Source organism: Phodopus roborovskii, unplaced genomic scaffold, assembly GCF_943737965.1.
Source record: "Phodopus roborovskii unplaced genomic scaffold, PHOROB, whole genome shotgun sequence".
Taxonomy (NCBI): Eukaryota; Metazoa; Chordata; class Mammalia; order Rodentia; family Cricetidae; genus Phodopus; species Phodopus roborovskii.
In genome coordinates, this window is record NW_026126459.1 from 967,258 (window position 1) to 991,563 (window position 24,306).

The 24,306-nt window shown below is 51.1% G+C and overlaps 2 protein-coding genes across 3 annotated transcripts in view; one reads left to right on the forward strand and one right to left on the reverse strand.

The window, feature by feature from the left end:
* Positions 1–423: 423 nt before the first annotated feature.
* On the reverse strand, positions 424–12,031 carry Fam83h (family with sequence similarity 83 member H). Of its 2 annotated transcripts, none has more exons than XM_051189159.1 (5): positions 11,068–12,031; positions 5,266–5,727; positions 4,304–4,468; positions 4,109–4,233; positions 424–3,928 (listed from the first exon to the last, which is right to left on the reverse strand). In XM_051189159.1, exons 1-5 carry the CDS (start codon positions 11,695–11,697, stop codon positions 1,144–1,146), a joined length of 4,167 nt encoding a protein of 1,388 aa, XP_051045116.1. In that variant the 5' UTR covers positions 11,698–12,031; the 3' UTR covers positions 424–1,143. The 2 variants fall into 2 exon arrangements, with proteins under 2 accessions (XP_051045116.1, XP_051045117.1); XM_051189160.1 differs by lacking the exon at positions 11,068–12,031 and adding an exon at positions 8,225–8,370.
* The window catches only part of Iqank1 (IQ motif and ankyrin repeat containing 1), a 38,008-nt gene continuing 23,799 nt past the window's right edge, over positions 10,098–24,306 (forward strand). Inside the window, exons 1-2 of the mRNA XM_051189161.1 lie at positions 10,098–10,212; positions 13,109–13,195. Of these exons, the coding sequence (XP_051045118.1) occupies positions 10,128–10,212; positions 13,109–13,195 (172 nt within the window). The 5' untranslated portion in view covers positions 10,098–10,127. The remainder of the gene's footprint in view (positions 10,213–13,108; positions 13,196–24,306) is intronic.

A 24,306-nucleotide genomic window follows, 5' to 3' on the forward strand; every position in this document is an offset into this window, starting at 1 on the left:
TTTAGTAGCTTTGTTTTCATGTCTTTGCCCTCTTGGGATTTCATATGATGAATTCACACACTCACACATACTCTCACACACAGGTATGAACTATTTGGAAAGAATAGTAGACAGCAGGAACTTATTTCTTAATGCTTAACAGTGTGTGTGTGTGGGCTCTATGTATTTGGTATCATTTCAAATCAAAATTCTTGGAAGAAAAGATAAAAGTAACCAGGGACTTTGGACAGATCTTTTTGTTGGTGACAAATAGGAAAGGACCAAGACTAGTGTGGATTGGGGAAGGGGGGAGGGTCCTGCTGTACCTCAGTGGTGGCTGGGGGTTTAGGCTGTACTGTACCCCATTTTCTGGCTTTTGCTGAGGTCTAAACACTACATACAACCTCCTTCCAGGTTTGGTTTAGGAACTTACTGAAGCTAGGGTCATAGAAAGTCTGTCCAGACTGCTTTATTATAATGCAAAATCCAGTACTCCCCACTTCTGGCTCCTCTTCAAGTGCTACCCAGAGATTTGCTGGAGAAGGCAGAGGTGACTTAAGGCAGCCCCAGTAGGGTTTGGCAACTACTTCCCAGTGGCCTGCCCTGTCTAGCATCCCTGCCTTCCCCACAGCAAGAGGACAGATGCCAAGTGCTAGGAGGCAATGAGGAGAAAGAGTGGAAGCAGTGAAGGCAAGTTCCAGAGTGAGAGAGAGAGATGATCTGAGGTGAGGGGATGGAAGGAAGCTGTCTCCAGAGGGGGACAGTGAATCCAGGAGGCAGTGAGATGCACACCCTGAGAAAAAGCCCTGAGATAAAAAAGGCCCTAAGTGGGAACTGAGGCATAGTGATAAGTCCTTGAAAAATTGTCAAGTAAGGCAGAGATATGGATCCCTGAGGTGAATTAAGCCCCAAAGTGGACCTGAGCCTAGGACATGGTGAAGGAGGTGATGAAGAAAATGCCCTGGGTGGAGGGATTAAGCTCCTAGCAGGGCCAAGCCAAGGGTGAGCAGCAGTGTGGCTGTCAAGCGGAGCTCAGTACAGGTGGTTGTCAGCCAGGTCCCAAACTGCTTTGACACCAGTCTGGCAGCCACCACGCCATCAGTACCAGACGGGTACTGTGCTATGTGGCAGTGATACAGAGTCCTGACCTCCAAGCCAGGAGATTCATTTTTTGGTTTTGAATGTACCCAGAATCTTGGGAACAAATTTGCCCATTTTACTGTCCCTGGTGTCCTCATCTGCCAGGTTGTCTCCTGCCCCAGTACTGCTGGCTTCCTCCTTTTTGCAGAAGACTTCGAAGCGACTATAGACACGCTTCTCTTTACGCATGCTTTCCATGCGGCGCAGGAGCCGGTCACGCTCCTCTGCGCTGGCAGGCAGTGTGCGGCTGAGCCGGCCTTGTGTCCCGAGGCTGTCTGAGCGGAAGATGGCTGAACACTTGTCCTTGTCGGACATGTCTGGAGACAAGTCTCCTGTAGTTGTTGGGCGACCTAGCTCAGGACTGCTGTGAGGAGGGCCTGGAGCAAGGACTCCGCGGTGCTTCTGGCCGTGGGCACTGATTTGTTCCAGAATAGCCTTCGTGTCATCTCGCAGGTTGCTGCTGTATAAGGCATTGGCGGTAGCAGAAGCCAGGCGTACCTTTGGGCTTCTCTCATCTGCAGCAGCCTCTATGCTGTCACCCAGACCCAGCGAGGGCCGTCGGGGACTCTCAGGCTGCCCATTTTCCTGTGGAGCTGGAAGGCTGCCCTCATCCTCCCCACGCCGCTCACTCTTGGGGCTCAGCAACTGCCTGAGGCGGAGAGAGCCCTTTCGCAGGACTTCCATGGGGCCGCCAGTCACCTCTTCTGCAGGCCCAGTCTTCGAAGGCTCCCCAGCAAAAGTGAGACTGCCTCTACGCTCAGGGACAGGGGGTACTGGACTGCTCCTGCGCTCAGGCACTGGGGGCACCGGGCTGCCTCTGCGCTCAGGTAGTGGCACTGGGCTGCCCTTGCGGTCTGGGTAAGCCGAAGTGGGGCTCCCCTTCTGCTCAGTCAATCCTGTGGTTGGGCTGCCCCTCCGATTGGGAAATCCAGATGTGGGGCTCCCCTTGCGCTCAGGGTAAGTTGGGGTGGGGCTCCTTTTTGGCTCAGAATAAGGCAACTGGTGTGTTGTTCCAGGCCCTTCTAGTGGAGGACTATCTCGCCCTTGTGGAGACAAGGAGCGACCCTGGGCGGAGAGGAAGCGTGAAGGCAGGCGGTCTGTACTACCCAGGGTATCGAGCAGCTGCGCGGCGGTCATTGAAGCTGCCCCTGGGTGTCGCTCTGCCTCCTGATGCAACTGCTGCGCGAAAGAGTCACGCAGGTCAAGTAAGCAACTCTCGAGGCTGCGGCGCTCAGTTCCAGCTCCTCCTGGTGTTGCCACCTCCTCCTGCCAGGACTGGGCCACTACAGCTTTGCTGTGGTGGGACACAGTGATGGGACCCCCTGCACCACTAGGGTCCCGGGCAGGGCCCTTGTATTTTTCCAGTAGCTCCGCCACTTTTGCGGAGGCGCTGGAACGAACAGCTTCTCCACTGGGACCCAGAGTTTCATTGACTGCCTGCTCTTTGTGTAGCAGCTGTACTTTTTCTGTGGTGGCTGCCGTGGTGCCACTAGCACCCTCGGCCTGTGAGGCAAAGATAAGTGAAGAGCGCAACCTGGAGCTGCGCTGAATGAGTGGGTTCAAGCGTGAGCGGAAGGAGTCCTGCTTAGCCAGGCTTGTCTCCTCTGTGCCCTCGTGCTCCAAGCTGTCGCCACCACCGCTTCCTGAGCCTGGCTTTGGCCCCTTGGCTGGGAAGGGTGCAGGAGTGCGGAAGGCAGAGGGGAGCAGGTCCCGGCCTCCAGGAGTCAGCACTTCATCATCATAGGATTCAGCTTCCATCGGCAGACCCTCCTCCCCACCATTGCTGTGGCAGCCGCTCAGGTATGAGGCAAGGCGCCAGTGACGTAGTCCGGCCCGTCCCTCGGGTCCACCCCTGCGCTCAGGTTCCACTTCCATAGTGGTGTCCAGGCCTTGCCTCAGTGATGCTTGGCATGAAAAACGCTGGCCCAGGTTGGGATGCAAGGCCCCATTAGGCTCTACACCACGAGGGCCAGTTCCAAAGGGAGGATCTGAGCCGTGACATACCTCTCGAGATGCGCTGGATGGCACATATTCCAGCCGCTGGTGCACATCTCCACCAAGTTCTGGGAAGCGGGGCCTAGCTAAGTCATCTGAGTCCACAAAGCCAGGTCGGCCTGAACGAAGCTTCTCGAAGAGGCCCTGTGGGCGCGTGGGGGCAAACTGTGGGTCCCACTGGTAATGCTGCTGGTAGAGATGGTCACGTTGGAAGTGGCTGGTCTGGAAACGGAAGTCATCACCATGGCTGAGGAATGTCTGTCGCGACACCTGCCGTGCAGCTGCGAAGTTCTCCACTGCTCCTCCTCCATCGGCTGCTGTGTAACTGTGCCGCTTGAAGGCGTCCATCTCTAAGTGGCGTGCTTGGAAGAAGCCCCTGGGGCCTGTGAGCTCTCCCATAGGCCCAGTCTCACCTGGACGCGCCAGTGGCCGGAGGCCTGCATGAGGCTCCAATACACCCCCAGGCATACGCTGCAGCTCTTCACGGCGGAAGGCAGATAGGAAGTGGCGGTCAGGGTCTAGAAAAGAAGGGAAGCCCAAGCCTTCTTCCCGGGGTGGTGGGAATAGGAGGTGTGCCCGTTTAGGGAAAGAAAAGGGTGTTGGTGCTCCAACCCCAGGAACGCCCACCAGGGGCCCAACCCCAGAGTATGGAGCAAGTGCATAGGCATCCATGCGAGCTAGCATCCCAGCTGAGGGCACCAGTGGCTCTGACTGTGCAAACAAGATGCGGAACTCCTCATCAAAGCTCGAGACCAGCTCTCCCTGGAACACATGAGCCAGACTGCGGTGGATTTTCTCGAAGGACCACATGAAGCTGTGGACAGGATAGTGTAAATCAGGGAGAGGAAGTAGGGCCACAAAGGCCAAAAGCATCAGTGGAATGATCAGGGAATTGGGAGTGTAATGGAGTTGGGCTGGCGGGCTTTGACAAGGAGGGCTTTATGGGAAGGAAGTGGGGGAGGGGCCAGGGCTGAGGGAAACCCACTGGACATACCTATAACTCCCGCTCATCACTACAGCACAGTCCACCAGCAAGAACTTCTCCTTCAAATGGCCCTTGAAAGACTTCCCAGTGCGGCAGTAATAGGCAGGCCCTGCCACTGTGCGCACACGCAGAAACTGGAAGAGACGGGAGTCAGGTCTTTACCAAAGGTATTTTCCCTCTATTCCCCTGGCTTTGGTCACTCACATCCACGTGGTGCAGGTTGACACGACACTTATCAGCCATGTCTAGGAAGTGCTGAGCATTCATTTCATCCAGCAGAATGTAGACTGGGACTCGCCTCCCAGCAGCCTCGAGCACTTCACTGAGCAGATCCACGTCAGTGAACATGTCCATCACCACAGCTACTACCTGGGAGGTAGATGGATATCAGGTCAGCAGACAGAGAGGGTCCAGCCATCCTATCTGTTTGTAGCCACACTTTCACCCATAAGCACTGTAAAATAAGCATTCACCTCAGGAGAGAGCAGTCATAAATAGGAGGGCAGTAAAAGGGACCCAGCAGAGGGACACAAATCAGTTGGCAGCTCATAATGGGGTGTTTATTTGGGGTGGGGTGCGGGGAGTAGCTGCAACCTGGCTCTGTGTGTTCACATCCTAGGTTGTTGGGACAGGCATCAGAACCTCAGGCTTGATAAGGAAAGGGGGGAAAGCTAGGTCCTGCCACCTTACCTAATCTTCCTGGGTTTTGTGGTAGTGGGTTTTTTTTTGTTTTGATTTGTTTGTTTTAATACAGGCTGGATGGTTACTATGTAGTCCAGGCTGGCCTCAACCTCCCTGAATGCTAGGATTACATTCATGAGCCAGTCTTCCTGACTTAACAGCCTTTTTTTTTTTTTTTTTTTGCAGTTTGCCAACTGCTTTGAGAGTGGGTTGCTCTCAGCTGGGCAAGGTCTGGAGAGATCAATACGACAGTGGCCCCAAGTTTCTGGGTACTGGCCATTATCCTAGGCAAGCAAATGTAATCAGGTCCCAGATGACAATGGACAAACTCTACAATGTGACCCTCCTGCTGAGATCTGGCTGACCAGTCCTGCCTGGCATCCCCAGCACTAGGAATGCTTTTATTCTTCCCACACTCTCCTAGTCATGCTTCAAGACCCAGCCCAGGCTGTCCTTCACCATCCATCAAGCCCATGCTATTGCACCTGCTGGGCAGAACGGATCATCCTCCGAGCTTCGTCTTTGATGCTGGGGCTTTCAGGTGGCGGTGGTTGTACCAGTGTGGTGACCTCTGTGCCTTGGAAGCCAAAGGTCAGGGGCCAGCCCAGATCCAGTTCAGGCACAGCCTGGTCTGAGTTCACTGGCCAGTAGGTGCCCGAGGAACCATCCATGTCCACATCAGGAGGACTGCCTTCAGGGGGCTCCCGGGACACATATTGTGGGGGCTGCAGGTGGCGGCTCACATGTTCCAACTCCTCAGGGCACAGGAAATCAGGTGCCCCCTCAGATGCCAAGAAGCGGTTGTAGGCTTCTGGCCCACCCTCAGTCAGTGCATCTACTGCCAGTCGGTAGTATTCTTTGTAGTGAGGTGGCAGGTATCCAGGTGCCAGTGGGTTGTCCCCCTGTGAGCTGCTCTGGGAGCGACGGGCCATGTTGGGGCCAGGGGCCTGGAGGGGCAGGAAGATGCATTAACTAGGGGCAGTGGGAACCATTTACCTTAACCTCACAAGTAGACACACATAGCAGATGGAGCTGCTAGATCTTGGGCTTAGCTTATGCCTGGGAGGTCTTCCAGGACCCAACCAAGACAGGCTCAGAAACAGCACTAGAGGCTATAGCATGACCCCTTCCTGGGGCCGAGACCTTGTTCTCATCAGGGTCTCAGGAACTGCTAGTGTTTGCCTCATTCCATACAGGTGAGAGACTCATGTCCTATTTACTTTGTGACCCTCTTTTCCTATAAATTGTTAAGACACAAATGCAGTCCAGTGATGAGATTATTACTCCCCATGACCCCAAGAGATTGGTCTTGTTGGCCCCTTGGCTCTATTGCTGCTGCCTGAAGACTCTGGGCAGTGCTCTGGCCTGTTACCTTCATTGTACACACCTAGGAGGGTGGTGAGACACTGTACCTGGCCCAAGGTGAGCACAGTAGAGTGGAGACTGACTCATCCATGGCTGATGGCCTTAAGCCACACCCACACCTCTTCCCTAGGTCCACACCTTTATCTTCCCACAGCCCCTTTACTGATCTACCTGCCCCAACTCCTAAATGTTTCACCTCTCTAAAAACTTCACACTTTGCTACTGTTCATCTCAGCTAAAACCTCTCTGTGCCTCAGTTACTTGGGGGTCAGCCACTTCCTTTGTAGGGTCTCTATACCATCCCAGACCCACCCATCCTAAGGGTAATAGACATTCCCAAGACCCTGGGTCACCACCCTCTCCCCAATTTGCTGAGAATGAAGGTAAAGCTGAGTTGTCAGCATCCACTACTATGGGTGCCCCAGCACAACCATTCTTGTTCTTCAGTGGCTGGGGAGGGGGGGCAGAGGTAGCAGAAGCTTGTGCTTGAGAAAGGCATTAGAAATAACCAGACACCTAGAAACCTGCACCTCTGGCCCTGGAAGTTGCCTTAGGGCAGTCTTACCCCATTCCCCACTGCTCCTTAGGTTTGGAATGGCTTGGGACTCTTGCCCTGCCTAGCATACCTGTTCCCGGATGTTAGTCTGGACCAAGAAAAGTAATTCTGCCCAGGAAATGGAGTGTCAATGATGTTGTTGTAATGAGGAGACACTTGTCTGATAATACTGGGGGTCAGGCCTCTGCTGTGTGTGACCCAGGGAGCTATAGTGTCTGCCATCCCAGGGGCATGGTGCAACACATTGACAAGTCCAAATGCGACAGAGCTTGGAGGTAGGGACACTCCTATGTCTACTTGCTCTAAGAAAAGTGCACTGCCCTGATTGTAGGCTGTTGGTTTTCCTTCCTGTCTGCAGAGTGAGATGTGGCACACTATTCTGGGGAGATTAAGGCAGACCACCTATACTAAGAATGCTGGCATATCTACTTGGATAGACCCCACGAAGCACCCTACCCAGTCATTGTAGACAGTATGCTCACACCACCTGAGGCACTGTCACTGAGGGGGGAGAGGGGAACTCCTGATATAAGGAAAGTGTCCAGCCTATGGACTTCTGGTGAGGAACCGTCAAAAATACTATTGGTTGGATAGGGGCCCTGGTCCCGATTGCCCATTGTGAGACCTGGACTCACAAAGCAATCACCTCAAATGCCCTTATGCTCTTTCACTGACACACATCCCCCTTGACCTTGTACTTGTAAGTGACCACTCTTATCAGCAATGAACCCCAAGAGTCCACCTGAGGACATCTGCGTATTCAAGTGGGGCCCTGTTTAAGGAAGGCTATCCCACCCAAACCAATGACTCAGCATGAATCATTTGTTGACCTCTGATCTGAAGCCACTCTCCAAGCCCTTCACCATTAACAGCACTAGAAAATGACCATTCCCCTCCTACCTGACAGGAGGTAGTGTTCCCACATATGGGAGGGGAATCCATGGGAAGCAAATAGGGGTGGGGTGGTAGGGGACGTGAAACTGAAAGGTGAGAATACGTGGGATGGAGCTCAAAGACCGGAAGTCGATGAGTTATAGATTGCGGATTAGGCACTAAAAGGCCCAAGGGTGTTACTGTACCCCAGGAAGTAAGCCGCTACCCAGCCAGGTGTCTTTGTCTGCCCATCCAGTCAAGGGATGTGGGATCAGGAGTTAGGAGACCCCAGCTTTCCCTGACCTCCACACAGGTATCCAGCTCTGGACACCCCGGTTCATGGCGGCTTGGGAAGAGGCTCTGGGAAAGGTACAGGACATGCCCAGCTAACATGTAGGCCGCGAGGATGAGAGTGTGTCGTATGCCGCACCCTTTCTTCTGCCTCCTCTTTGCCAGCATGCACCTCGGAAACCCCTTACCCAGTACTCCAGAGAGCAGTCACCCTGTCCCCGACCCAGCCCCACGCACGCGCTCACTGCACCGCCCAGCCCAGGTCCCGAGACCAGACCCAGGTACCGCCGCGCGGAGGCTCCGGCCTCCCGTCCTGCGCGCTGCGCCGTGCCTAGCCCGCGCTGGGGAAGGGACCCTACCTGGCCAGGTGAGCGGGTTCTCGGCAGAGGGGCAGCAGGAGCCCACCGCCGCCCAGCGGCCTCGCGGTCTGCTCCGTCCAGCAACCACTCCCCGCCGCGGCCCGCCCGCCCGTTCGGCCTGATTCACGCGCCCGCCCCCGCCCCGCCCGCGCTCTGCCTCCTGCTTGTCGGGGCAGCACCTGGGCGGGGCGGCCCCACCCCGACGCGCTCGCATTCCTGCGCCCTCCGCAGCCTGGATCCCGGCCGCGACCCCGATTCCCATTCTGGTCTCTCTGGTGCCCCCAGCCCACACCCCCATCCCCGACCCCCGAGCGCTCCGGTGGCGCTCCAGAACTGCGCCACGGATTCTGGACAACACTACTCCGTAGTGCCAGAGCCTCTCCTTTTCAAGACCCGGAAGCCCCTTGAACTTATTTGCGAACCCATAGCTCGAAGCCCCTACTGCCGACCCCTGACCCTCGCCCCGGAAGTTGGGGTGACTCGGAATTTCCGGCGGCTTAGTCGCTAGGAAACTGGCCAGCCCAACGTGAGGGGCGGAGCTTCTGGTTTCTGTTCGTTGCAAGTGGCAGGTGAGGCAGGCGAGGCCGCAGACGCCAGCCCCCGCACCCCGCTTATTCAGGTGACCATCTTACAGCACGCAGACACACCTCTGGTCTCCCCACTTCACTCCCTGCTGGCCCATCCTCTCACATGAAACCGATGGCTTAGGAACTCCATGGGCTTTCACACCCTTATGCCAACCACATTAGGGTCCTGCGCACACAACCCTGTACCAATGGACTCCTCAGGCACAAGGGGACCTCGGATGACCCATAAGCAGAAGCCCCTCCGCCACACAGACTCCACAAACAAAGCTCATTTCATATAGAGGATCATGCCTTGAACCGTCCCAACAGTGGTCCTAACACCCACTGATCGTGTCTTCACGCACATCAACTGAAGGCACAGAGGTCCCATCTTCAAGCATGTACATTAAAGAGCTTGCAACTCAAGATGCTGCAAGTACCAAATCCTCTATAGACAGGGAACCTCATGCATGTATCAACCCACACATCATCCATACACCTAAACACTTAGTTCCTCCTAGATCCCTAGTCTGCCCAGTTTTCCCTCTAACTCACTTCCCTACTTAGGCCCTGACCTGAACTCAGTCCTGTGTCCAAGCCAACTCCCCACTTACCAGTTCTCCTGCCCCAAGTTCTCAATGTCTGCCACCTACCTGAACACTTTCTGTAAGACAGCCTTCAGCATTTTCTGGTCCTATTTCCAGGATAACATTTCATTAACTCTATTTATAAAAGTTCCTGTGGCACCAGCGTGGGGTAGGAACAATAGGTGTATGGAGTCAGCAATTGCATGACCTGGGTTTCCTATTCATTGTGCCATGTGAAGGGTTCTAAGGCACTGGAAGACCCTAACACAGGCTGAAGTGGAAAGAAGACTCTTCCTAAGGGAATGAATGAGGACCAGCCTTGTATACTAGAAGTAAGGGCATTGCTTCCAGAACCAGACAACAGAGTTTTCCAAGGCCAGGGAGAAAGGGGGTTTGAGAGTAGGGAGGGTTGGGCTCAGCAGAACAAGGTTGAGGACAGTTGAAGGCATTCGTACACAGGCTAGCTGTTCAGTTGGTAGGTAGCCCAGTGATTTAAAAACTGGTATCAGAATATAGATCTGTGGGCTCCAGCAGAGTGGGCTGAACCACAATTGTAGAGGACAGGCACATAAGAATAAAGGGAGAGAGACATCTTCTTGCCAGGCTACTGGGCACATACTCAAATAACTAGGGCAGGCACTGGCTGGGAAGTGCGCTGGAGGTTCAGGACCAGGGCAATATGTTCACTGCCTTGTCCTCTACCCTCCTGAACATACCCTTCCTGGACTTTTCCTTCCCACCCCCAGGAGAATGAGCAGTAAGAAGGGGGGCCCCAAAGCTGCACCAGGGAAGAGGCAGGCACCCCTCCCTGGGTCCAAGCTTCGAGCTGCTGCTGGTGAGTGCATCCTCTGACCTCCAGGGCACTGCCCCATCATTGACCTTGAGACCACTAAGTACATAGGGCTCCTCTGAGAAACCCTTCTCTCCAAGTAGTCTCAAGGGCTTTTCATTTGTGCTTGGGCTCAGACATCCACTGTACCTGGACCTTCAAAGCTGGGGCGGGGAGTGGGCAAATGACTCAGAAAGGCACAATGTTAGAGCCCTGCTGCAAGAGTGCCCACCCAGACCTAGATGCAGCCCTGCATCTGAAACCAGGCAGTGCCAGATTCCTTGGAGCTGGCAGGTGATGGTGACTCCACACAATGCTGGGGTGAAGTCTTAGTTGCCCAAATTAGCCCCAGCTGCGTCTGAGGCCAGTCTTCCTTCTGGAATGAGGATAATGGGCACCAGCACTGCGTGCTGCCTCTGTGATCTCAAGTCCTGAGCACCAAGCTGCAGTAAATAGTGGGCAGCTCAGGTGAACTGGACAAGAAGCTGTCCAGGATACTTGGGGAGGGGATATTCCTCAGTATTTTTGTCTGTCAACTGTGCACCCAGCCCTCACCCCTCACCTTGCTGCCCTGGACAGCTCCTCTACCTACTTGTCCTGGTCCCCTGACACCACCATCCACAAACAAGCTCCCTCCCTCAATGGCCTCTGCCTGCCAAGCACTGTGTGGTCTGGGCAGGCTTGCTGTCCTTTGTCTGGGCAACATTCTGTATAGTGGGCACAAGCCCCTCCAGTCATACAGGTCCACAGAGGTTCTGCAGCAAACTTGGCCTCCCAGCCTTCACACATCTATAAGATGCTTGAGTGTCAATTGTACCATCAGACTGCCCAAGCCCCTGCCCATAGCCCTCCAGGCCTTACCTGGCCTTGGGTTTGCAGTGCCTCGAGGCTCCCACTCCGGAGCTGCTCCAGGGCCACAGCCAGCTGCAGCCCCTCCATGTGCACCCAGGCCTGCTCCTCCTGCAGCTGCTGCAGCCACAGCTGCTCCTCCTGCAGCTGCTGCAGCCACAGCTGCTCCTCCTGCCAGAGCTGCATCTGCAGCTGGACCTGCCGCCTCCGATCCTCCAAAAGCAGTTGCTCCTGGGCTAGGCACAGCTGGACTTCATGGAGTCTCAACAATTCAGGGCCCAGGGCTGGCATGGGGGCCCCCTCCATGTGTTCAGGGGCCAGCACCAGCTTGGATTCCACAACAGTGGCCTGAACTGGCCTCCAGGCTGCCTGTAGATGCTCTGGTCTGGTGGCCTTAGAGTGTCCCTGAGGAGCTGGCTGAGTGCTGGTCACATGGCCCGTTAGGGCCACCCCCACCTGGTCCTGAGGGCCCCCTGTGTTGGGGGGCGGGGGCTCAGCCTCAGGGCGCTGCTGCCCAGTTGCCCGCTGGGCCCTGCCCACCCTCTTGCCTCGGGGCTTTCGAGCTCGACCTCGTTTCCCAGACATGGCCCTGGATCCAGTACTTCCTTCACCAGATGTCTGCTGCCTGGGGTCCTGGCTCATCCACTGGCCTTCTTGGGGAGCTCAGAGGGCATCCCAGAGGCCATAGTATGCTGCTTGCTCTCAGCCAGGCTCTGCTCTCTGTTCCTCTGTCCCAGGTGGCTGTGCTACCCCTTGCCCTGCTGTCCTCAGCACAGCACAAGGCCCTGGCTCTGCCTATAGGCCCCACAGGCCCCACTCTGTGGCACTGGGCCACACCAGGGAGTTTATAGGGACTTTGGCGGCACAGTGGCTCACCCTAACCAAGGAGGCTGACTAACATGCTGACACAGGGTGCGGGACTTTACAGACCACAGACTTCACCTGCCAGACTGGGAGGGAGACTAAGAAACTGGGGGCGGCTCTCAGTAGCTAGACTGATGCTTGATGACATGCCTGGTCCTGCCTGAACGTCACCAAGCCCCCTCCCCCTCGGTGGCAGGAAACTCAAACTGTCTGAAGAGCTAAGAGCTGCATTTCAAATGCACCAGCCCTGAATGCTCAGAACCTCACTGACCATAGACCATTCCAACCCATCTGGCCACTGGATCCCCAAGCCTATCCAGATAATCTCTGCTGAGCTTGAGTTTGCCTGGGGAACTTGCCAGAGATGAAAGGCCACCATAGCCCCAGTGTGAAGCACTTGGGCCACACTGTGGGCTGGTAGACACTGAACTTCAAAAGCCTAGAAAGAAGAGTCTAGCTTTTCTCCTAGTATGGGTCTGGGACCTGACTACTGCTGTGATTGGGAGTCCAGCTCCCCCTTTGAATTAAAACAAGGCCCAAAGGACCCTTCCAAGCCCCACCTGTTAGTCCCAGGGGTGCAGCTGAGGGTCCATCTGAGCCTTCCTTCTCAGGCCTCCTGTTTTGAGGCGTCACTCCAGGTGACATCCTTCCCAGTGGTTTCCCTCAGCCCCAGCCCGCTGACTCACACCCCTGCCCAGGGCCTCATCCCAGCCAGCTCTGCTTCACTGGCCAGACTGGTTTGCCTGGCCCAACCCTGCCCAGCACATAGCCCCATCCATCCTGCCCTTGCCCAGGAATCTCAAGAGCAGACAGAGAGCCCCAGTCTGGAGCAGGGCTGGACAGAGCAGAGCTTGGATGAAGGGTGTGGAGAATGGCAGAGGGATTGTTTGGGTGGGAGACAATGGTCAGGACAATGAGGGGTACACTTTTTAGGGGCTTCCACATGCCCAGGCCTGGGATTCTAGCTCCAGGTACAGGGATAGGTGTGTCTGTTGGTTATTAATATTACCAGGCTAAGATGTATTTGCTCTTGGAAGACGCTGCTCATTAAAGTTGTGGTATGTGCTGGCCTCGTGAGACCTTCCCTAATAGCCTAAGAATAAGCCTAGCTGGTGTCCCATAAATGCCACCTGAAGTTGATGGGGTGAGGGACAACTCACATCCTAATACTTCTGCTACCTTCCTTCAGGGAAGCCAAGAGAGAATCTCCAGCTGCAGACAAAGACAGGCCAGCCAGCCAGAGGGTCCTACTCTGAGAACCCCAAGGTCCCTGCAGGTGAGATCCTGGATGTCCTATCTCTGCTAAGGGGTCAGCTGGCAGTAAGAGACTTCCCTGGGTCCAGACATGCACAGTATGCACAAGTGTGTGTGTCTACAAATGTGTGTGTATATGCATGAATGTGCAGGGGGCATGTATGCATGTGTGTGTGTGTGTGCATGTAGTCTGTGCAGTAGGCCAGAAGCACACAGAAGTCCATGGCTCCAGTCTGCCTCCCAAAGGAGCATGAGTCTCCTGTGCTGAGTTGGTCGCCCTCTAGCGGTAGTAAAATGATCCAGCTATAGGCAGCACTTGGGGAGTCCCACCATGAGTCTGGAGTCATGTGCCTGCTTCCTGGGCTCAAGTGCCTATGGACAGGACTGGATCTGTCCCGCCTGCTTGCCTCCTGGCTCTGGCCTCAGCTCTGCACGATAATCCTAAAGTTCCCAACCTAACAATTAGGTTAAGATCTCACCGCCAGTGCTTCAACCTTGTAACTCCCCTTTGGTTGTCTTTTTTTTTTTTTTGGTTTTTCGAGACAGGGTTCCCTGTATTATTTTGGAGTCTGATACATTGGCATGGGTTCTGTATAGCTCAGAGTCAAACAGTCCTGAGACTCGAACAGAGACAGATGTGTGGAGACATAGTCCCCAGAAGACGCTCAGACCACACAGGAAGCCACATAAGAGGAATTGGCATCCTTCAGAAGGACCAGTGCTGTTTCTCATACTGTAGCACCATTTGCGTTATTGAAAGACCCACAGGGGGACACCCCAAACCACTCAGGAGAAGTGGTCTTGATGTAAAAGCATGAGGTCTTTTATATTCCAAGTGCACTGGGGTCCACAGTCATATGCCACACAGGGGTAGAGGACTGAGGACCCTGAGTACAGAATTGAGACAGCTTTTATAGGGTTACAGCAAAGCCACACATCATAAACCAATCATCTCATAGCATCCAGAGCCTGCATGGTTCAGGCCAATCAATTTAAACCATCCAAGCCTGCTGCTTTGTAGACCAATCAGTTTCCTATAGCCCTGGAGGTCTGCATTTGCGTGGGCTCCTAGGTGGGGTGACAAATGGCAGTTAGGTTGTCACTGGGGCAGGGTGGGTGGTGGTGGTTCACCAGCAGTTTACAAAGTCAGATAAGCAGCCAGGAGTGTGACCTTTCACCTATTTACTGGCTGAGGACAGGGTCTGGAATTTAAGGTTTAAGCTTCTAGCTTCCTGGGGTCATTGGAGAGTTAGGCTGTATTTTTCCATCCTTACATTCCCCACTTCTTCATTTGTTAATAGTTCTAATCTTAGAACTGGGAGGACTAAATGGCAGCCTCCTCTTGGCTCGGAAGGCTCTTGTACTGTTGTCTAAGTACCATAATCTCGTACTCACTCGTTTCCTAACAAAAATAACAGTAAAGCAACAAGCAAGGATAAAAATGAGCAGTTGTAAGAGGCTGTCCCTGGGTCCTATAACCTCAAGTGGTGTGGGGCTGGGTCCAGGGGAAGAGGACATATTCTGGACCGGCCCCAAAGTGGGCCTTTTCACAGAATCTCAAGGTTTCCTGTGTGGTGACATCTAATGTAGACTGAATCTCCAACTTGGAAGCAATGTGGAGCTTCCAAGTCTCCTTCCATTGAGTCGACCTCCCAGAGCTGCTTCCACACTCACTGTCTTACCCACTTGAGCACCTTGAGCCTAGCGAACAGAGGCTGGGAGAATAGCACATCAGCACTATGTACAGAGGCAATTTCCACCAGTGGAGGGGGCCCATTAGAGCCATTTATAGGGGGTCAGCCCAAATAGTCCAACCCTGAAAATCACAAAAGGTAGGAGAGCTATCTGATCATTAACACCAGTCTCCGTGGTCAATTTAGTGAAGGTCTCTTTAATGGTTTTATTTATCCTTTTTACCTGAGCTTTGGGATCTGTATGCACAATGTAATTTCAATCCATCCCCAGTGTCTTGGCCAGTCCCTGACTTACCTGGGCAACAAAAACTGGACCATTGTCTGATCTTAGTACCTTAGGTATTTTAAATCTTTGGAAATTTTTCTTCAGTAATTTTTTAGCCATCACTGTTGAGGCAGCCCCCTTTGTTTATAGATAGCCCTGTGCACATGTGCAGTTGCAAAAGCATACCTGCTGCCCGTGTAATATTTATGGATTTTTCTTCAGCTAGCCGCAAGGCTTGAGTAAGGACCATGAGCACAGCTTTTTGTGCTGAGGTTCCTTCCAGCAGGCTGCTGGCCCAAACCATGCAGATTCTGTCCACCACCGCTGCCCCAACCCATCCTTTACCTTTTACCACACAACTGCTCCCATCAGTGAACCAGGTCAGCACCTCCCCAGCCAGCGGATTGTCTGTAAGATCTTTGCGAACCCCAGTCTCTTCTACTAACAGTTGATGGCAGTCGTGAGTCACTGGTTCATCAGTCTCCTCAGGCAGAAGAGTGGCAGGATGAGGGTGGCTGGTGGAGTGAACACAATCCTCTTAGTGAGAAGCGGGCTTTGGTAGTGAGTCATGTGGGCGTTGGTCATCCTTCGGTCTGGGGACTGCTGGACAATGCTCTCCAATGCATAGGGGGCTATTATAGTCACTTTTTGCCCCAAACTCAACTTGTCAGCATCTTTGACCAGTACAGCCATGGCCGTAATAGCTTTTAGACAGCCAGGCCATCCCCTGGCTACAGGATCAAGCTTCTTTGACAGATAAGAAACAGGTCTTTTCCATGGCCCTAGGGATTGGGTCAAAACTCCCTGGGCGACCCCTTACGCTCGTCCACATAGAGGGTAAAAGGTTTAGTTACACCAGAGAGGGCTAGAGCAGGTGCGCTCAGCAGGGCCTTTTTAATGGCATCAAATGCCTCCTGAGGTCCAGGAGATATTTTCTTTTTAGGTCAGCAGGTAGAGTGGAGCTGTTAAGGTCGCAAACCCTGGGATTCATAGCCTGCAAAACCCAGATGTCACCAGAAATTCTCTTACTTGCCTGGCCATGGTTAGGGCTGGTATCTGGACTACAGTTCTTTTCTGAGCCTCGGTCAGCCACTATTGCCCATCCAGTAGACTGTATCCCAGGTACTTTACCTCTCTTCTGCAAATCTGGGCCTTTTGGGCTGAGGTTCAATAGCCTAGGTCAGACAATTCCAGCAGCAGTGCTTTTATTCCTTCCAAGCAGTCCTGTTGGGTGGCTCTCGCTAGATGTAGGTAATCCACATACTGGAGGAAGGTCGCTGGAGGGTGTTGGATCCTGGAGCTGGCCAGATCTTTATGAAGGGCCTCATCAAAGATGATCAGGGAATTTTAAACCCTTGGGGTAGCCAGGTCCAGGTGAGCTGCCCAGTTCTTCAGGGGTCCCTCCATTCAAAGGCAAAAAGCTGTTGGCTGGTAGAACGTAACCTCGAACAAGTGGGATACCTGGTCCACGCCAAGGTTCACTGTTCTTTAGATAGTCCATGAATACTGCCGTTGCCCTGTGGCACCCATTACCCAAGATTTTTTTGTCTTTTAATTTTTTAAATGACTATATCAGCACAGAATGCTCTGCTCTGGTATCCACCAAAATTTTAACTGGTTGCCCCTACATTTTTAAAGTTACCTTGGGTTCAGGGAGGGGGTCCAAACCCTGTCTCCCTTTATCTTTATCTTTCCCCAGGGCTAGGACCTTCGATCCCTTGTTTGTCTTCTTGGGGCAGTCCTTTGCCCAGTGTCCTTTCTCTTTATAATATGTACATTGGTCCTTGTCGAGTGGGGTCCTGTTGCCCAGGTTCTGTTTTAAATTTTCTAACTTCTCTCTCTCTACTATCTTTCCCTTCAAGCACCGCAACCAAGATTTTAGTCAAATTCCTTTTCTCTCTTCTGTCACGTGTTTTTATCCTCTCTCTTTTCTCTCCTTCTCTTCTCTGTCCCTTCAATAGACTTTCTCTTCTCTTTTCTCTGTCTCTCTCCTCTTCTCTGTCCCTTCAGTACACTTTCTCTGTCTCGCCTTTTCTTTCTCGGTCTTCCTTTTGTAATACACTTTCTCTGCCTCTTTCACTAAACCATGTAACTCAGCTTCCTGTAACCCTTCCAGTCTCTGGGGTTTCCTCCTAATATCAGGGACCTATTGCCCTATGAAGGCCAGAGCCATCGAAGCTCTCTGGGCTTCTGAGGTAGGGTCAAAAGGAGTGTGCTCTCTTTACCTTAGCCAAATTGGTGGGCCATCTCCTGGCGCCTCAGAGTGCCACCAGAGCCTGGTGATAGATTTTCAAGCTCTTCCTACCTTTAGCGGTGTTGAAGTCCCAACTGGGGCTGCGTGGGTCACCCATCGGCCCCCAGGGACATTTTTCTCTAGACTCTAGCAGCAGCTGTTGACAGTCATCTCAAATAGGCTGGTGAGAGAACATAAGGGACTCCACCAACCCTGTAAGGCGTTGGGGATCCTCTGAGAAAAAGGAATGGTTAGTTTTCCAATTACAAAGATCTGAGAAGGGTCAGAACTGGAGGCTGCAATCTGGCCACCTGACACTGGGGGGCCAAATGTGCACAGTGGCAGGGTCATAACCCCATCGGTCCACTCCAGCGTGGCTTCTCCCCTGCTGCCACTGGAGCCTGAGCTTCAGGGGGGCGGAAGGTCCCTCTGTAGCACCCTGGTCTCTAGCTCATATCAGAACTGTATCAAGAATGACTTTGAGAGACACTGAGGAGGGAGAGTGGTATTCTCTGGCCAGTCATCTCAAGGGGGCCAGAGCAGTGAGGGAGCCTGGAGTTCACCCGCCACCTCAGCCCACGGGCCTCTCAGCTGCAGCTTGACCTCTACTGCCCTGCTGCACTCCTGGGGGTGCGGGACATGTGTGCTCCTGGTCTCGCTGGGTCTCCCTGCCCTGAAGATGGCCCTGCGCAAGTGCTCACGGGAGCGGGTCAGAATGAGAGCCAGGTCCAGTCTGAAAAACAGTTGCCTTAACAGCTTGGATAATCTCAGAATTAAAAGGGTTTCCTCTGGTGGCCATGTCGGCTACTCAGGTACAAAAAGTCTGCCAGATCTCTTCTTAACCTCAACTGACAAATTATGGGCCCAAGACTTAACTTCAATCCAGTGGGCAAGAGTCAAACTAAGGGGAGTCGTCAGTCGTCACCATCTGTCCCATGATAAAGCTACAGACAAAGACATCAAAGACACAGAACAAACATGCACAAAACAGAGACTAACAGATACAGACACAGGCAACCCGTCCACATCTTCCACAAGCAGACAAATGAATCAGACAGCTGCGGAGGAAGCTTCCACTTCAACAACAGAGTTCGGTCCTACCAACTGACAGGAGACCCAAGGCTCCAAGACCTCCCGAGGCATCCCTCAGGGCAGCAGCCTGTGATCCTCCTAGCATGTCTGCTGATCACAGTCCTCTGGTCCTTACAGCCCAAGGGGACAGCTGCAAAATGAAACCTAAAACGCGCGTTCCAGAAAACAGATACTCAGAACAAAGACACCAGCCGACACACCTACACACACACACACACACACACACACACACACACACACACACACACCGGGGGGAACCCCTTACCTCCAAGTTGGTTCTCGAGTGTGAGGGGTGGTCGCAGATTCCCGGCCAATGCACCAAATGAAAGACCCTCAGAGCATGGACCTTCACGCTCCCACTCAGGAAAGGGGACACCCCAAATCACTCAGGAGAAGTGGTCTTGATGTAAAAGCATGAAGTCTTTTATATTCCAAGTGCACTGGGGTCCATAGTCATATGCCACACAGGGGTAGGGGACTGAGGACCCTGAGTATAGAATTAAGACAGCTTTTATAGGGTTACAACAAAGCCGCACATCATAAACCAATCATCTCATAGCATCCAGAGCCCAGGTGGTGCAGGCCAATCAATTTAAACCATCCAAACCTGTGCTTTATAGACTGATCAGTTTCCTATAGCCCTGGAGGTCTGTATTTGTGTGGGCTCCTAGGTGGGGTGACAAATGGCAGTTAGGAAGGTCACTGGGGTGGTGGTGGTGGTGGTGGTTCACCAGCAGTTTACAAAGTCAGATGAGTGGCAAGGAGTGTGATCTTTCACCTATTTACTAGCTGAGGACAGGGTCTAGAGTTTAAGGTATTTAGTATTTTTAAACTTCTAGCTTCATGGGGTCATTGGAGAGTTAGGCTGTATTTTTCCATCCCTATATTACCTCTCAATGTTTCATGTCCTAGGAAGACCTTCAGTGGTTGGACAGGCCAGACACAGGACACTGGGGCATTACTGCTGGATGCCAGGAGTACACATAGGGCTTTCCAGAAAGACCTTTCAGTTTGGCCAGGGGTTCTGTATCCGTGTTCTGAAGAGGTGCTGATCTGGCTTTCTCGTGGTTTCTTTGCCTGCTTTAGTATTAGGGGACTCTGGCCTCATAATTTCTTCTTAGGATCTACTTATTTTCATATATTTAATGTGCACTGTGTGCATGCAGCTGACTGCTGAGGCCAGAAGGCATTGGGTCCCCTGGAGCTGAGAATACAGTGAGTGGTTTTAAAGCGCCTGATGTGGGTGCTAAGAGCATAGCTCTGGTTCCTGTGGAAGAGTAGTGTTAGCTCTTAACGGTGGTCCCTTACCTTTTAAGAATTTCTTTTTTTCTTTCTTTTTTTTTTTGTTTTGGTTTTTTTTTTTTTTTTTTTTTTTTTTTGTTTTGTTTTGTTTTGTTTTTTTGAGACAGGTTTCTCTGTATTGCTTTGGAGACTGTTCTGGAACTAGTTCTGTAGACTAGACTGGTCTTGAACTCACAGAGATCCGCCTGCCTCTGCCCCCTCCCCCCCAGTGCTGGGATTAAAGGCATGTGCCACCAATGCCCTGGCTAAGAATTTATTTTTGTTATTTAAAATTATGTAAATGTGGTGGCGGTGTGAACAGGTAAGTGTGGTGCTTACAGAGGCCAGAGGTAGCTATGAACTCCTCCAAACCCAAGTCCTCTGGAAGATCTGTAGGTGCTCCCAACTACATAAATACCTCTCCAGACCCTGCTAGAAGAGAGAATTATCCTGACTTACACCCACTCCCTTATAGTAATTTTTATTTTTGTAGAATCAGGAGAATGGTCCCCTTTCATTTTTCCTATTAAAAAGGTTTGTCTTTATTTTTAGTTATGTGAATGAACCTCTTTGTTTATGTGTGTAAATGCACATTGTGCATGAAGGTACCTACAGAGGCCTAGAGAAAGCGATGGGCCCCCTGGAGTTGAAATTTCAGGCAGTTGTGAGAGGTCTGACTGATGTGGCTTCTGGGAACGGAAGCCAGGTCTTTGGCAAGCAGCAAGTTCTCTTTAGCTGTCCAGCCACACTCTATTTGCATTTCTGATTTTACTATTTGCATCTTTTCTTTTTCTTTGTCTATCTAGTGAAATGTTTATTAATTTTGTTGACTTTTTGAGACAGGATCTCACAACATAACCAGCTAACCTAGAACTCAGGCTGGCCTCTAACTCTCTCATCTGCTTGCCTCTGCTTCCCAAGTAATAGGGTTAAAGGCATGCGCTACCACACATAACTTGCTGATATTTTCAAAATCTTTGGTCTCATTGAGTTTTGTTTTTTCCATTTTGTTTCTATCTAATCTTGATTTTCCTCCCCTCTACTGTCTTTGAGTTTAGTTTCCCTTTTCTTGTCCTCTAAGTTGTAAGGGTGGGCTGCAGGTTTGAGATCTATCTTGTTTAATAATGTAATATTAAATATCTAATTCCCTTTGGCGCTGCTTTTGCTGCACTCTGTAGGTTTTGGTGTGCTGTTTTCACCTATTGCTAAGCATTTCCTAATCTCTCTTGTGGTTTTGTCTCTGATACCTTGTTTAAGAAGGCATAGCTTGCTGGGCAGTGGTGGTATGGTGCATGACTTTAATCCCAGCACCCAGAAGGAGAGGCAGAGGCAAGCAGGTCTCTAAGTTTGAGGCCAGCCTGGTCTACAAAGCAAGTTCCAGGCCAGCCAGGGATACACAGAGGAACCTTATATTGAAAAACCAAAGCCAAGGGTGGGGTGGGGGGATTGACGGGGAGGCACTGCTACTCTCTCATCCTGGGCTTTTTCCAGTTTTATTCTATTATGTCATTGGCCTCTACTTCATCACACTGCGGTCTGGGCAGATGCTTTGTATCAAGTCTGCCTCTGAGAACAAGTGGTGCTCAGTGGTAGAGCACATGTTCTTCTAGGAGTCTGTAGCCTGCCCCATGTCCCATCTAATGTCCCCAATGCACTTGGGCATCATGTGTATATGGGTGATGGGTAGCACAGCATTGGGTCCCATGCTTTCTTATGTTAAGAACTCTATTTCTCCTCTTACTTCCATTTACGGTTGTACAGTTGTTTCTTCCTTGACTCTGATATTTTTTTCTGAATGTTAATGGTTCATCATTACATGCATGCATACTTAGGACTGACATTTACTATATATTTTGATTATATAGTGTTCTATTTTTCCTCTTTTAAGCCTTTTTTATATTTTTATTAGTATATATTATTTATAGATAATTATATAGTGATTATACATTCTGGCATTTTCATATAGATATAAGTTTGTACTTTGGTCATATTCACTCTTACTACTCTGTCTTGTTCCCCCTCTCACCTCCAGCAACCCCCATCTTCTTTCCAACCAGTCCCCTTCTACTCTCATATTGTGTATGTGCATGAGTATGTGTGTGCATGAGTATGAGAGAGAGTGTGTATTCGAGGGCACATGTGTTAGAGAAAGATAAAGAGGCCATTTCCCTAGGGCTGCTTATAGGAATGTGAGTGAGGAACTATTTACAGGAGCTGGGGCACCTTACTAGTGGCCACACCAATAAATAAAATGTTTCTTCCTTCCCCAGCAACCATGAACTGACCATAGGTTTCAGAGTGGAACATTGTAAGTTCCCTCCCTACACTGCACAACAGGGAGTTGATGGACCAATCTTGAGCAGGTCTTGTGTATGTAATCACTACTTTGAGTTAAGATTATAATATACTAGCCAGGCATTGTTGGCACACAGCTTTAATCCCAGCACTCAGGAGGTAGAGGCAGAGGCAGATAGATCTCTGAGTTCAAGGTCAGCCTGGTCTACAGAGTGAGTGCCAGGCTACACAGAGAAACCCTATCTTGACAGACAGACAAACAAACAAACAGATTATAATATCTATGTCCTGCCTGGAAGACAGCATCATACAATAGTCTACCCCTTTTCATTGGTGACATTATTTCTTTCATCTCTTCCGCAGTGTCCCCAAGCCTTGCAGAGATTGAGATAGATGCCCTGTTTATGGCTGAGCATTCACTCCACACTTTGACCAATTATGAGTCTCTGTAGTTACTGGTGCCCACTACAAAACAGCTTTCTGACTAAAGCTGACAGCAGCACTCATCTGTAATTACTTAGTCACATCACACCCACTTACCAAAACAACAGCAATATCTTCCCCACTAGGGTCCATGACCTCACTAGCTGTGGTGTTTGGCCAGGTTTACAGTACCAGATATAAGCTCCTTACTGTGGAGCAGGCCTCAAATCCAACCAGAAAGCAGTAGGTTACCCTACATCAGACTTGCCACTATCACACCAATGAATATTTGTTCATAACATAGTGTCCACAGCCATGTTAGACTATTGTTGACAATCCTCCCCAGCATCCTGCGCAGCACCTTCTAGCACTAAGAGGGCAAGCCAGTGGAGAGGGAGTTTTCAGTCCAGTTCCAGCTTGGTTTTTCTGTGTCCTGTGACCACAATATATGGTATCTTTAGCAACAGGTTTTTAATTTTTTATTATTTTATTAACCTGTTTGTATGTGGGTACGTGCATGCCACAGCCCACATATGGAAGCTAGAGGATAACTTGTAGAAGTTAATTCTCTCCTTCTACTATTTTGGGTTCTTAGGATCAAACTCAGATTGTCAGTCAAGCCCCTTTATCACTGGCCACATAAGAGTTTTTTTTTTTTGTGGGGGGTGTGGTGGGGTAGGAGGCAGGGTTTCTCTGTGTAGCCCTGACTGTTCTAGAACTTACTCTCTGGACCAGGATGGGCTTGAATTTACAGATACCCACCGGCCTCTGCGTCCTGAGTTCTGGGATTAAAGGTGTGAGTCACCACTACCTGGTGGCTATATTATTTTTTTTTAATTTAAAGTTTGTTTCATATTCTAATATCATAGGCCTTTGTGTTTTTTTAAATACTACATTTCTGTTTATTTTATTTGTGTGTGTGTGTGTGTGTGTGTGTGTGTGTGTGTGTGTGTGTATGCATGCACGCATGCATGCATGGAAGCAAGCACATTTTCCTAAGTGCATGTGTGGAGGTCTGGAGGTCAGAGAACAACTTGAGGGAGTTGGTTCTCTTGTTACACTGAGTGCTTTTGGATCCTGGGCTTGTACCCTTACCCACTGAGCTATCTCACTATCAGCCCCAATAGCACTTTCTTTTGGTTACTGTTGTTGAAATACCTTTTTGTAGGAAATGGAGGAAGCTTTAAGCAAGTGAAGTTCTAAATGGATGTCTGTTGTTGGCATGAACACATCCATGACAAGAACCAAGGACTCAGACCCATGGGAAATTGACAAAGCCTGCCCCCATGTGGGTCAGACTAGGCAAAGCCTTCTTCTTATGTTCAGTGTATGAGTGTGTGTGTGTGTACAAAGGCACTATTGGTCAGTGTGTGTAAAACTAGCTTCTGGTCTTTACCATTTGAGGCTAGCTAACCCCTCCTACCTGTGTTGTACATAATAAACACAATAAACACACCAATGTCTAGGTTGCAGCTCTATCAGAGTAACTGCTCATGTGACCCTAGCTTTTCTGAATGTGTGTGAAGGACATTCAGGACACGACACCTTTTGCTACCAGTTTACTTTCACCTATCTGTGTATTAAAGTGAGTCTTTTGTTGATATATATTTGGACTATGTACTTTTATCTTCTTATAATCAAACTTATCACCTTTCTGCCTTGGTCACCTGAGATTGGGAGATACAGGCATATGCCATCATGCTTAGCTCAACCTTTTCTTTTTTTCTTTATTTCTTATTTTACATATCAATCCCAGTTCCCTCTCCCTCCCACCCTCCTATGCCTTTTGACCCCCTCCCCATCCTATCCCATTCCCCACCCACTCCACAGGGAGGGTGAGGCCTTCCAGG